This window comes from Hevea brasiliensis, chromosome 2, assembly GCF_030052815.1.
Source record: "Hevea brasiliensis isolate MT/VB/25A 57/8 chromosome 2, ASM3005281v1, whole genome shotgun sequence".
NCBI lineage: Eukaryota > Viridiplantae > Streptophyta > Magnoliopsida > Malpighiales > Euphorbiaceae > Hevea > Hevea brasiliensis.
The window spans coordinates 107,539,363-107,552,201 of record NC_079494.1 but is presented as its reverse complement, the minus strand read 5'-3'; the positions used below and the strand labels follow the sequence as shown (position 1 = coordinate 107,552,201).

The 12,839-nt window shown below is 34.5% G+C and overlaps 1 protein-coding gene across 1 annotated transcript; it reads left to right on the top strand.

Annotated features, from left to right (window-relative positions):
* The first annotated feature begins 2,520 nt into the window (after nucleotides 1-2,520).
* LOC110645190 (DExH-box ATP-dependent RNA helicase DExH15 chloroplastic) lies at nucleotides 2,521-12,624 on the top strand. The gene is made up of 8 exons (XM_058138002.1): nucleotides 2,521-3,073; nucleotides 3,170-3,345; nucleotides 3,451-3,564; nucleotides 4,379-4,487; nucleotides 4,567-4,653; nucleotides 6,671-6,789; nucleotides 9,878-10,055; nucleotides 10,186-12,624. Exons 1-8 carry the CDS (start codon nucleotides 2,573-2,575, stop codon nucleotides 12,439-12,441), a joined length of 3,540 nt encoding a protein of 1,179 aa, XP_057993985.1. The 5' UTR covers nucleotides 2,521-2,572; the 3' UTR covers nucleotides 12,442-12,624.
* Nucleotides 12,625-12,839: the final 215 nt, after the last annotated feature.

Genomic DNA, 12,839 nt, shown 5'->3' with positions numbered 1-12,839 from the left:
AATAAATAAATATTATTATTTTTATTTTTTATTATGATTTTTTTTAATTGAAGATAATTTCATTGCATAAGGGTTCCATATACATAGTAAAGCTCAGAGTAGAGCACACCTCAAACAAACCTATTGCCTAACAAACAGAGAGAATGCTAAAACTAAATCTAATCATCCGGCGCATACAACACAAACCCTAGCAAAGCAGTGAGAAACACTGAAGTACAAGGCTAGCAGGTGCACCATTGTTAAAGGAACCGGCTAGCAGGTGCACCATTGTTAAACACTGAAGCTTCCAACAAAAACATTGGCGCCAAATAAGTATAGAGCTGGAAAATATGAGACCCAAAAAAAAAGTCTTTACCAGTGCTAGAAAAAGCAGAGTAATGATCCATCAACAATCATCAATGGAGCCCAAGGCCATATAAAACCAGCCCTAGTGAAATAAGGTTTAAGGTTTGTTTGGATGGGTGAAGGAAGGTTTAATAAGATAAAGTATGATGAAGTAAAGAAAGATATTATATGTTACGAGAAAAGTAACATGAATAAAGATTTTATAATATTATTTTATTTAGTTAAATAGTATTGAAAGGTAAAATTAAATATAAAAATTATAAAATTATTATTTTTATAAAATTTATTATTTTACAGTAAAAAATATATTTTATAAATTTTTTAAAATTGAAATGAGTAATATATAAAATTAAAAAATAAAAACTTTTTCAACCCCCTCAACTCACCAAATTGGTGGATTAGAAATAGAAAGATTTTGAAGATTTTTAACCCATTAAATAACCCTTCTTATCCCTCAATCCTTTATCTCAAACAAATGAAAATTTTCTTAAAATTATCGCTTACTTTTTCTTACCATCGTAGACCCTCAATCCAAACAAAGGGCTAAAAAACTAAAATCTACAGGTGAAAATCAGAGTTCTTAAATACAGGAGGATAGCTTGAGAAGGGTTCGCCGACATTTTCAGTCTCCTTTAGTCTTGAGGGTCGCCATCCAAAAAGGAGAATAAGCATGTGATCCCGAATATGCTCAAGCCTAAACTATTAAAAACCCGCTACAAGACACTAGCAGAACAAACATAAATGAAAATACAAGCAAGAGAGCATACAAATTTTCAAACCAAAATCCTAAATCTGAGAACCGTCGGAGCTGTGAAACAAAATCACAACAAAATATATTTACACTTAACTAAGAAGCTAGGAGGGTATGCTCATATTCTAGCTTGAAGGAGGAAGACCTTTTCTTACCCAAATGGGGCAGGGAGGCCGCTAAGGTCAAAGTGAAGTGTGAGACGCGGGTCTATTCATTTATGGAAAAGAGTAATTTTCTGAAAAAAAATTTATTAAAAAACTGAAAAACAGAGTTTTATAATATATTAATTTTCTAAACGAAGAACTTGAAAACTAATTTTTTCAGTTTTCCAAGTTTAAGTAAGATTTGGAATGTAACTTTAAATTGTTTTTTTATTTTTTTTTATAATAAAAGTCATGTTTTCTTTTTCTCTAACAAGTCATGTTTTTTAATTATTTTTCAAATAAAAAATAATGACTTTCCAATAATTAAAATTATATTATAATTTTTTAATTAAAATTAAATAATTATTTAAAAAAATATTTATTTATAATGATAAAACATAAATTATTTTCTTATAAAATAATTGAATAACATGTACTAAAATAATTTTAATAATAAAAAGAGTTTTAAATATATTTTATAATGATTAGCTCTTTTTAATTATAAAATATATGAACATTTATTTTAATTTTTTGGATTAAAAAACAATTTTTTATTATTGGAATGTCAATCAATTTTTTATTATTGGAATGTCAATATGTTTCCTATATTTTTCTTTATTTTTCTTAAAGAATAAAAATTAAAATTTTCACAAAAAATAAAAAAATGAAAAATAAAAAACTATTTTTCACAAGCAAATAGCTAAGAAATTAAAGGTATGATTTGATTAATCGAACTAAATTTTGAGTAAACTAAAAATTTAACTTACCTTAATTATATTTATTGAACCAAATCAAAATTAAGTGAAAACAAAACTTAGCTGAAATAAAAAAATATTACTTGTTATAATTGAATTAATTTTTTGAAAAAAATATAATATATATTTTATATTATTAATTAATTATTAATAAAAATATTTTTTAATAATTTTTTTTATAAAAAATAATAAATATGATTTGTTATTAAAAAAACATAATTATAAATTAAACATTATTAATAAATTATAAAAATAATAATTATAAATAATATATTATTAATTAATATAAATTTAACTATTCCGATTACCAAATTCTAAATAATCGAATCAATAAATAAAAACAAAACTGATTTAAACACACTCATATTAAAATAATTAATTTTTATTAATTTTATTTAATTATTTAATTATAATCGGATAATGCAAACTAGGGGAAAGCTTACTCCAAAACGGAAGGAATGATTCTCAACTAAAACGACGTCGAAGAAAGGGAATCTTCATCAAAATGTCTAAATTATCATCCTCCGTCCCAAACAATCCAATTCCATTAAACCCCTAAGCAAAAAATCTCTCCCGCCATGAACACACTATCGTCCATCCGCAGTACTCCTCCCATAGCTCATCCCTTTTCCTTCAAGCCCTCCTCGTTTCCCCAACTCCACACGCTCTCCCAAACCCTAGGATTCTGCTCTCCCAAGACAATCTTTTTACCCTTATACTCAACTCGATTTCGACGCTCCTTCAAGTCCCCATACTCCCCATTCCCCGCGGAATCTCAGCTATCTGATGTCGACGAGGAAGAAGAAGAAGAAGAAGACGACGGCGACGACGACGACGACGAAGACGAAGCTGCCGATGAATATGACGACATTCCCGTGGAGGTTTCTGACGGAATCGAACAAAGTGAAGATGAAACCGAAATGTCGATGGATGCGAGAGAAGAAGTGTTAGCTTGGCGCAAGGAAACCAAGTCGCAGAGAGTTGAGAAGATCCGTAATGAAGTCAAAGAGTTTGGAAATGACATAATAGATGTTGATGAACTCGCCTCCATTTACGATTTCCGTATTGACAAATTTCAGGTGTGCATACGCAATTATAAGAGCTAATGGCCTTTCAAAATTCAAACCGATTTGGTTTTGTTTTAGGTTTTATAAGTATTTTTTGTTATTGGACAGCGACTGGCGATAAAAGCGTTCTTGAATGGTTCTTCCGTAGTGGTTTCGGCGCCAACAAGCAGTGGAAAGACATTGATAGCTGAAGCTGCAGCCGTTGCCACTGTAGCTCGAGGAAGGAGAATATTCTATACCACTCCGCTTAAGGCATTATCGAATCAAAAGTTTCGTGATTTTCGGTTAGTAATCGTCATGAATTGCATAGGAATTGGCGCGAATAAAAGGAAAATTTCACCAGTTGTGAGATAATAGTTTCATCTTTTCTTTTTCTTGGTAATTTCTAGGGAGACGTTTGGGGAGGACAATGTTGGTCTTCTCACTGGAGATTCTGCCGTCAATAAAGATGCCCAAGTTTTGATAATGACCACTGAGATTTTGCGCAACATGTTATATCAGAGGTATATTAGATTGTAGTCCAAAAGTTTATCATTCGTAGAGACGCATGAACACACTTACTAGGTAACACAGTGGGGATTAGTTTGCAATATTGAAATAACCATTGTTTATTTTGGACTATAAAAAGATTTTGACTGTAAGTGATCCTTGGTTGCAGCTATATCCTAGGAGACTGCTAATTGTTGCTGTCTTTGGTAGATTTAAGATAGTTTTAGGCAATCCATCGGACTGTAATTGTCCTAATTATGTTTGGTTCAGGTGAGGAGAAGGTAGGGGAGGGGAGGGAATGGAAGGGAAGGGAAGTAAAAAAATTTATGGCCCTCTTTTTGCTTGGGAGGAGTTTAGGAAAGGGATGGACTTAATCTTAAAAAAAAAAAAGGTAGTCATTTTTAGAAAGGACTTACCAAAAAATGTAGGAATAAAAAAAATAACATAACTTTTACCTTTTTGATGGAGTAACTTAATTGAGGTGCATGAATTGCGGGTTCCTTACCCTTCACCCTTAAATTTAAAACTCTCTTTAAAAGAAGATTTGGAGGTTATCCTTCTCCCCCCCCTCCCCCCATCCCTATCATGATGAAGCTATTTATGTTAAGAAATAGAAAAGGTGATTGTGATTCTTATTGTGATTCTTATTGTGATTTCTGGAAGAAAACTATCGTTTGGCTATCAATTTCATTCTTGTATCATAAAATCTGTATCCTTCCTTGATGCAGTGGCAATTTCCAAACTTCTCTTCTGATCCCTGTAGTTTTCTTAACATTTAAGTTGATATTTGAATCAAGTATGGACATGGTGGTTAACCTTCTCATGCAGCATTGGAATGGTTTCCTCTGGGAGTGGGCTTTTCCAGGTGGATGTGATTGTTTTGGATGAAGTTCATTTTCTAAGTGACATATCTCGGGGTACAGTGTGGGAGGAGATAGTAAGTATAATTTATACTACAGGATCCCACGTAGAGACCAATTGCCATCAGATTGATCTATGTTGTTAAATATTTTCAGGTTATTTATTGCCCCAAGGAGGTTCAACTAATATGTCTGTCAGCAACAGTAAAGAATCCAAATGAACTGGCTGGCTGGATTAATGAGGTATGATTTTTTACCGAGTGAATAACTATTCTAACTTGCTTGGAGCTGTCTTAGATATGACTGATGCACGGTAATGTGCTGGTGATGCGTGTTAGCTTCTAACAACATGCTTCTTTTAGTTCAATATTCCATCTTATGCCCATATATATGTAGGCAGCCAAGTCCAAGAGAATAAAATGAAATGAAAAATTTTGCACTTTCATTTCCGAAACCCAAAGCCAAAACCACTCTTTTTACTTTTCGTCCAATAATAGTATAACTTGTCAAAGATTTATTTTTCATAAATTACATCCTTAGAAGCTTTTATCTTAGTTCTTTTTTAATACATTTTGTCCTTCCAAATATTTAATACATGGACTGCTACGGATCTTCAACATGACAAATTCATGTTGTTATCTGTTAAATTCAGAGAGAATACTGGGCAAATTAAAAATTAATTCAGTTTAATATAGGCATATAAGTGGTTGAGTTGATTTATACATCAAAATGACTGACCAATTTAATGTTGCAATTCAATCATATGTATTTTGCCCTTTTATTTTATTTAATACGTTTTCCATGTGGGATTTCCAACACTCTGACACTATCCTTTGAAGTGCAATCATACGGTTGTCACTTGATAGTTAATATAACCTAATATGGGCCCAATTGTACAACCTTATAGGTGGCTGAAATTCACAACTGAAACTGTGTTCTGATACCATGTTAAATTCGGAAAATGTTGGGCAAATTAAACATTAATTCATTTTAATATGCGTATATAAGTGGTTGAGTTACTTTACATATAAAAATGACTAACCAATTTGATGTTGCCACCCAACCATTTATATTTTCCCCTTTCATTTCATACATTCTTCATGTGGGATTTCCATCACTCCAACATTCTTTAAATTGATTAGACCAGAACTATACTCTTTTAGGCTCACTCTTGTACATGATTGACATGGACACCTAGTTATAGTGATGGGGCAAAATCATTGAAGAACTAGACTTTGTCAATGAAGATTAATGTGTGTAATATCTCTGATATTGGGTTTTATTTACAATACTCAAATATGGTGCTTTATCTTCTTTGTTCCTCTTTATACTTCTCTTCTACTTAATGGGTGTTCATGGCAGGGGAGTACATCCATTTTCTCATAGAACACAGGCATACGGATCTTGTTAACTTTGTTTCTAGACTCATTTTAAGAGAGCACAGAGGAGAGTCTTTTGCTGTTATTTTTTAGGAGTTAAGAGGTATTTTTTAGAAGTTAAGAGGCTTTTGGTGGTAATTATATATCTCCTATTGTGACAGTTGGTTCTTAATGTTTTCCATTGCCTCTAGGGATCCAGAATTAATGTCTTCAGTGTCCCTCTAGTCTTTTTTACATCGTGTTGGATATTTCTTAAAAAGAGAAATTTAATTGAAGTAAATTGTTGTGTTTGAGAGCCTTTAGTCTACAGAATTCAATTAATTAAAAGAAAGTGGATTTCCATACAGTTTCAATGCAACCAAAATAATTGTTGATAACAAAGATGCCCTCCCTCTCTCTCATGTGCTAGAATGCACTCAAAATTCAATCACATAATCAACTTACCTTGGGCACGCACAGCAAATAGGTTTTTTGTTTCATTTAATGAAAAACTTGTGAGATGCCTAATAAATAAACTTCACAATGGTGATAATTTGTCATGCCTATCTACTATTCTTAATGATATTCATATGGGCATCTCGTTGAGCATCTTGGTTCTTGTTAGTGGCTGCACACAACTTAATTAATTAATGCAAACTGTCACTTCTGCTGTTGTCAAAATGAAAATTATATTGGACTTGATAGTGTAAACTAAATGGAGATGACTTCTAGAATGTGAAATGGGTTAAATATTTTGATGTGTTTCCATTAAATTCTACATCTTAGTTATGTCAGTGTTGGCTTATGAAATGTTTTGTGATTCGTGATCTATAAGCCACGTTCAACTTTATTTCATTTTTCAAGGGTGAAAACATTGATTCTTACTTACATTTTCTTTCTAGGTTCATGGTAAAACTGAATTGGTGACATCATCAAAGCGTCCAGTTCCATTGACTTGGCACTTCTCCACAAAGACTGCTTTGTATCCTCTTCTTGATGAGAAAGGAAAGAACATGAATAGGTTTTCCATCATCCTTGTTTATCCCCTACAAGAAAATTGTTTTTCTTAGAACACTTCATTTAATTTAGCACGTTGTTTCTCTAGTACTTGTGCAAAGTGATCTTAAAGTTTCTATGCTTGAAGAGATAATTGCTTGTATTAGTAGTTGATATCATGCATATATAATGGTTGATTTTTTCTTTCAATCTTGATATCCCTATCCCAGCCACTAGGGTAATTCATGTTAGAAAAATTTAAAGGTGAAGGATATTTTGCTTTCTCTTTTTTTTTTTTTTTTTTTTTAATTCACTTTGTGTTGGTTGGAAACTTCTTTCAATATTGACTGTCCTTTTAAATAAATTGCGGACATACTGTAATGGGAAACTCTCAAGTTGTCCTTTTGTTTTATCATTTGAACCTTGTGTCATGATAATGAAGAGAATAGAGCTGTGATAATGTATAGGGGTGAAATATTATGAATAGGAAGGATTGTAACTAATGAGGGTCAGCCAAGAATTGAATAATACAAAAACACTTCTCTTTCTATTTCTCTTTCTCTCTACTTCTTTCTCTCTCACTCCCTCTTTCCTTCTTTCTCGATATTCTTCCTCTGTGGTTCGCCCTTTCTTTTTCTTCTTATTCTGTAGGTTTAGGGTCTTGGAAACTCTGCTACGTAACAATTGATATCAGAGCTTTGTTCGAGGATGGGCTTTGCTTCCAAATGAATTGCTGGAGTCGCAAACAAGTCCAGATCAGTGGCTATCTTCCCAAATTCTAGGTTTCTTTCTTCTTTAATTCTTCTTTTTCTTCTTCTTCTTCTTCTTCTTCTTCTTCTTCTTCTTCTTCTATTTCCTTCTTCTTCCTTTCTTCTTTTTCATTCTTTCTCGTTCTCCTTCCTTTCTTTCTTTCTTGAAATTCATATTTCTTTCTCTTTATATTTCTTTCTTCCTCCTCTAATTCTCTACAATAGCTTCTTTCTCTTTTCCTTAATTTCTCTCTTTTCCCAAGAACCCAGAAATTAGGATTTCTTCTTTGAATCTCTTCTCTGTTTCAGGTCTATTTCAAATCCTTTCATTTTTCAACTCTTTCACCCAATTTTCTTGGAAATAAATCTTTCCCTTTTGTTTCTGTCATAACCGACTCCAAGCCCTTTTACTATCGGGCCATGGAAATAGAACCTTGGCAACAACAGATTATTTTGGGTCTGATTGAACGTTTGCTGAGAAATATTAAAAGACAAAATGAGTTTCTGGAAAAATGAGATTGGAGATGGGAACAGTTTCAGAAGCCAATTCAAGACCATGTAATTCAGAATTCTTGGAATAATGGCAATGAAATGGGATTGCTGGTATAAAACAGAGAGACAAGGGATTTTGATGTTATAGAGATTGATATTATTTATGATGGAGAGGAGATTGCTCAGGAATTTCAAACTGAAAATTTAGAGGAGATTGTTTAGAAATTTCAACTTGAAGATTCAATCCAACAAAGTTTTGAAGATGAAATTAGTGGTGCAAATGGTGAGAATAATTGTTTTGAGAAGGGGAACAATGGAGGTGAATTTGGATTGCCAATTCGAGGAAAGTCCGTTGTAGGCCAAGCTGGAAAAATAGATCCCTGGCTATCAAAAACAGATTTCTGCAGAGTATTGGATGGAGCATGTATTGATGGATCGCTGCTATATTACAACTGTGGTAACTATTCTAATAAACATAAATTTCTAATTGACGTTAGTGTGGACATTGAAGATGTGGTAACTATTCAAGATGCTTTAGAATCTCTCACCAAGGTGGAGGAAGTGTCTAAGGAGCAGCAATTTATGGTAGACCAGGCTCCTACAATTGCTGCTTTGCATTTGAAGAGATTCAAGGCAGGGAAATCATAATTTATTGAGAAGATTGGCAAGCATATAGAGTTTCCATTGGAATTGGACTTGAAACCCTCCACCAATGGAGGTTAAGGGAATAATGATAATCAGGTACATTTGAAGTTCCATCTGCATTTAACTATGGTACATAATGGATTTTTATCCGCTTGTGGGCATTGTCTTTGCTACATGTCTGGGCATTGTTTTTGCTATATGTGGGCATTTCCAACCACATGGCATAAGCTAGATGACTCAAAAGTAATTGAGGTTGCTTTTGGATTTCTTGGTTATGATTTGGAGTTGGATTCCTCTGAGATTTTACTTCTCAAAGAAGATGAGTATGAGAAATGGCAAAGAAATAAAATGAAATTGAGATTCTGTCATTGGAGGGAGAATGTACGATCGCTGATTATAAGACAGTACGTGCAGAACATTTTCAGCACACATTACACATTCCACTTTGGTCTAAAATGCTTCCTGCCAATCAAGTTCTAGCGTTCAGGTGCAGCTTTCACCTTAGCGTTCAAGACGCTTGCACAACAGATTTTTTTTTTTTAATAATTCATGGAACCTTTTCACATTCATTCTTGAGGACAAGAATGATCTCGAGAACTGATGAATGTCATGATAATGAAGAGGATAGAGCTGTGATAATGTATAGGAGTGAAATATTATAAATAGGAAGCATTGTAACTAATGAGGGTCAGCCAAGAATTGAATAATACAAAACATTTCTCTTTCTATTTCTCTTTCTCTCTACTTCTTTCTCTCTCGCTACCTCTTTCCTTCTTGATATTCTTCCTCTGTTGTTCTTCCTTTCTCTTTCTTCTTATTCTGCAGGTTTAGGGTCTTGGAAACTCTGCTATGTAACACCTTGCAAATATTAGTATATGCCAAGAAAAACTGTTTCCTAGTGCCTTCTTGTTCATTTACAGTCCTTGGAGTGGGAGGGGAGATTAAGTTGTAAACTAAAGCCCAAATTTTGCCACTGCACTGGACAAATGGCTCCTAGTATAAGCCAATAACTGTAACAACTTATTATAATCCTATACTATTTCCTTTGTGGAAACAGTAATTGACTTACAAAGATATCATCTGCTATACTAAGTACTTGTGATTGTTTTTGAATTTGTGGTGCTCACAATTTGCTTATTTCTAATGCCATCATTTTTAGATAGTCGCGTATATTGTTTTTCCTCTCTGACTAACAATAATTCTGGTTTGCTTTTTGCATTGGAACAGGAAGCTGTCACTTAATTATTTACAACTTTCTGCTTCAGTAGTTAAATCTTTCAAGGATGATGGGCCCAGAAGGAGAAATTCAAGAAAACATGGGAATGACAGAGAAATCAATAATATTGGTAATATGTCTGGAGAACCTCTCTCAAAGAACAACATAGGAAGAATCCGCCGTTCTCTGGTAAGGACTTAGTCCATTGTTTCTTTCATCATGCTTTTTAAATATACTTCTTGTGGTTGACTTGTAACATACCTATATAATTTAAGGGGGGAAGGCATTGTATTTATCCATAATAAATTATGATTTTCAGGTGCCTCTAGTAATTGATACATTAACACAGCTTAAGGTAAAGGATATGCTGCCAGCAATTTGGTTTATTTTTAATAGGAGAGGATGTGATGCAGCTGTGCAGTACCTTGAAGGTTGCAAACTCTTAGATGAGTGTGAGACGAGTGAGGTTGAACTGGCTTTGAAGAGGTTCAGCATTCAGAATCCTGATGCTGTCAGGGAGACTTCTGTCAAAGGACTTTTGAATGGGGTTGCTGCACATCATGCTGGCTGCCTTCCTGTATGGAAATCATTTACTGAGGAACTGTTTCAAAGAGGACTCATTAAAGTTGTGTTTGCCACAGAAACGCTAGCTGCTGGGATCAACATGCCTGCTAGAACAGCTGTTATATCATCTCTGAGCAAGAGAAGTGGTAGTGGACGAATCCAGTTAAGCCCCAATGAACTGCTTCAAATGGCTGGGCGAGCTGGACGTAGAGGTATCGATAAAAGGGGCCATGTTGTACTGGTTCAGACTCCTAATGATGGTGCTGAAGAGTGCTGCAAACTTCTTTTTGCCGGACTAGAACCTCTTGTATCACAGTTTACAGCTTCTTATGGTATGGTGCTGAATCTTCTTGCTGGTAGAAAAGTCACTCATATATCAAATGAATCAGATAATATGAAAGTTCTTCGGGCTGGGAGAACTTTGGAAGAAGCAAAGATATTAGTGGAGCAAAGTTTTGGGACCTATATTGGCAGCAATGTAATGCTTGCTTCAAAAGAAGAGCTTGCTAAAATACAGAAAGAGACTGAGAAACTAACTTCAGAGATCAGTGATGATGCTATAGATAGAAAAAGCAGGCAAATCCTATCTGAGGCGGCATATAAAGAGATAGCAGATCTGCAGGAACAACTGAGAGAAGAAAAACGCCTTCGAACAGAACTAAGAAGAATTATGGACATGAAGAGATTGAGTGCCCTTAAATCTTTATTGGAGGAGTTAGGAAATGATCATTTACCCTTTTTGTGCTTGCAATACAAAGATTCTGAGGGAGTTGAACATTTAGTCCCTGCTGTTTATTTGGGGAAGGTTGATGTTATGGATGGTTCAAAACTTAAAAATGTGGTTTCTGTTACAGATTCATTTGAAATAAATGCTGTAAAAGCTGGGACAAATTCTAGTGATGCGGAAAGTCTTGCAGATATTGAACCATCTTATTATGCGGCTCTTGGTTCAGATAACTCTTGGTATCTTTTTACAGAGAAATGGGTTAAAACTATTTATAGGACTGGCTTTCCTAACATTGCTTTGGCTGAAGGGGATGCTTTACCTCATGAAGTTATGTGGATGCTACTTAATAAGGAAGAGAAGCAATGGGAAAAACTTGCTGATTCAGAACTTGGTGGCTTATGGTACATGGAAGGTTCTCTGGAGACATGGTCGTGGAGTTTAAATGTGCCAGTTTTAAATAGTCTTTCTGAGGATGATGAGGTATTACACATGTCACAAACCTATCATGATGCTGTGGAACATTACAAGAGCCAAAGAACCAAGGTTGCACGTTTGAAGAAAAAGATTGCCCGTACAGAAAGTTTTAGAGAATATAAAAAGATTTTAGATTGGAAGAATTTTACTGGGGATAAGATTAAACGCCTGAAGGTTAGGTCAAACCGTCTGATCAATCGAATAGACGAAATTGAACCATCTGGTTGGAAGGAATTCTTGAAGATCAGCAATGTTGTACATGAAATTAGGGCATTGGACATCAATACGCAGGTAATATTTCCTCTTGGTGAGACTGCAGCTGCAATTCGAGGAGAAAATGAACTCTGGATTGCAATGGTCCTTCGAAACAGAATCTTGGTGGATTTAAAACCAGCACAACTTGCTGCTATTTGTGCAAGTGTAGTTTCTGAAGGAATCAAAGTTCGTCCGTGGGAAAATAATAGCTACATATACGAAGCTTCTAGTGCAGTGATTAATGTTCTTAGTGTCTTGGATGAGCAAAGAAGCTCTCTTTTGCAACTTCAGGAAAAACATGATGTGGAGATATCCTGTTGTTTGGATAGCCAATTTTCTGGTATGGTTGAAGCCTGGGCTTCAGGTCTAACTTGGAGGGAAATGATGATGGATTGCGCAATGGATGATGGGGATCTAGCTCGACTAATAAGACGAACTATAGATCTTCTGGCTCAGATTCCAAAATTGCCTGATATTGACCCTATGTTGCAAAGCACTGCAAAGACTGCATCTGATATCTTGGACCGTCCACCTATAAGTGAACTGGCTGGGTGAAATTTATTGCGTTGATACGTGCCACTAAAGTTCGCTTGTTCCTGCGGAGCAAGAACTTTCCTAGATATTTTTTATTTGGAAAACATGTATCCAATTTAATTCAACTGGGTAAAATAATTGTACCCTAAACTGGGGTTGTCAATATGGTTAATTAATCCATTCATTCAATAACATTTTTTATAAGAGTAAGGGGGCATGCATTTATTCATTTCAGGAGTTGCATAAGGAAACTGCTTTAGTCAGCCTCACTTATGGGTTTGATCTTTAAAATTGCAACGATTTGTTTGCAGAGGCTGCATGAATCTATGCCCAAGCTCAATACAATCGTCTCTCTGCTTAAAATATTCTGCTAAGGTTCGGCGGCGTTAGCCCTGAATTTGAATCGGGCTTGGTCGTAT

Coding starts and splice junctions, on each gene's coding strand:
- LOC110645190 (XM_058138002.1), top strand. CDS start 2,573: ATGAACACACTATCGTCCATCCGCAGTACTCCTCCCATAGCTCATCCC. Junction 3,346..3,450: donor CAAAAGTTTCGTGATTTTCG/GTTAGTAATCGT, acceptor GGTAATTTCTAG/GGAGACGTTTGGGGAGGACA. Junction 4,488..4,566: donor GTACAGTGTGGGAGGAGATA/GTAAGTATAATT, acceptor AAATATTTTCAG/GTTATTTATTGCCCCAAGGA.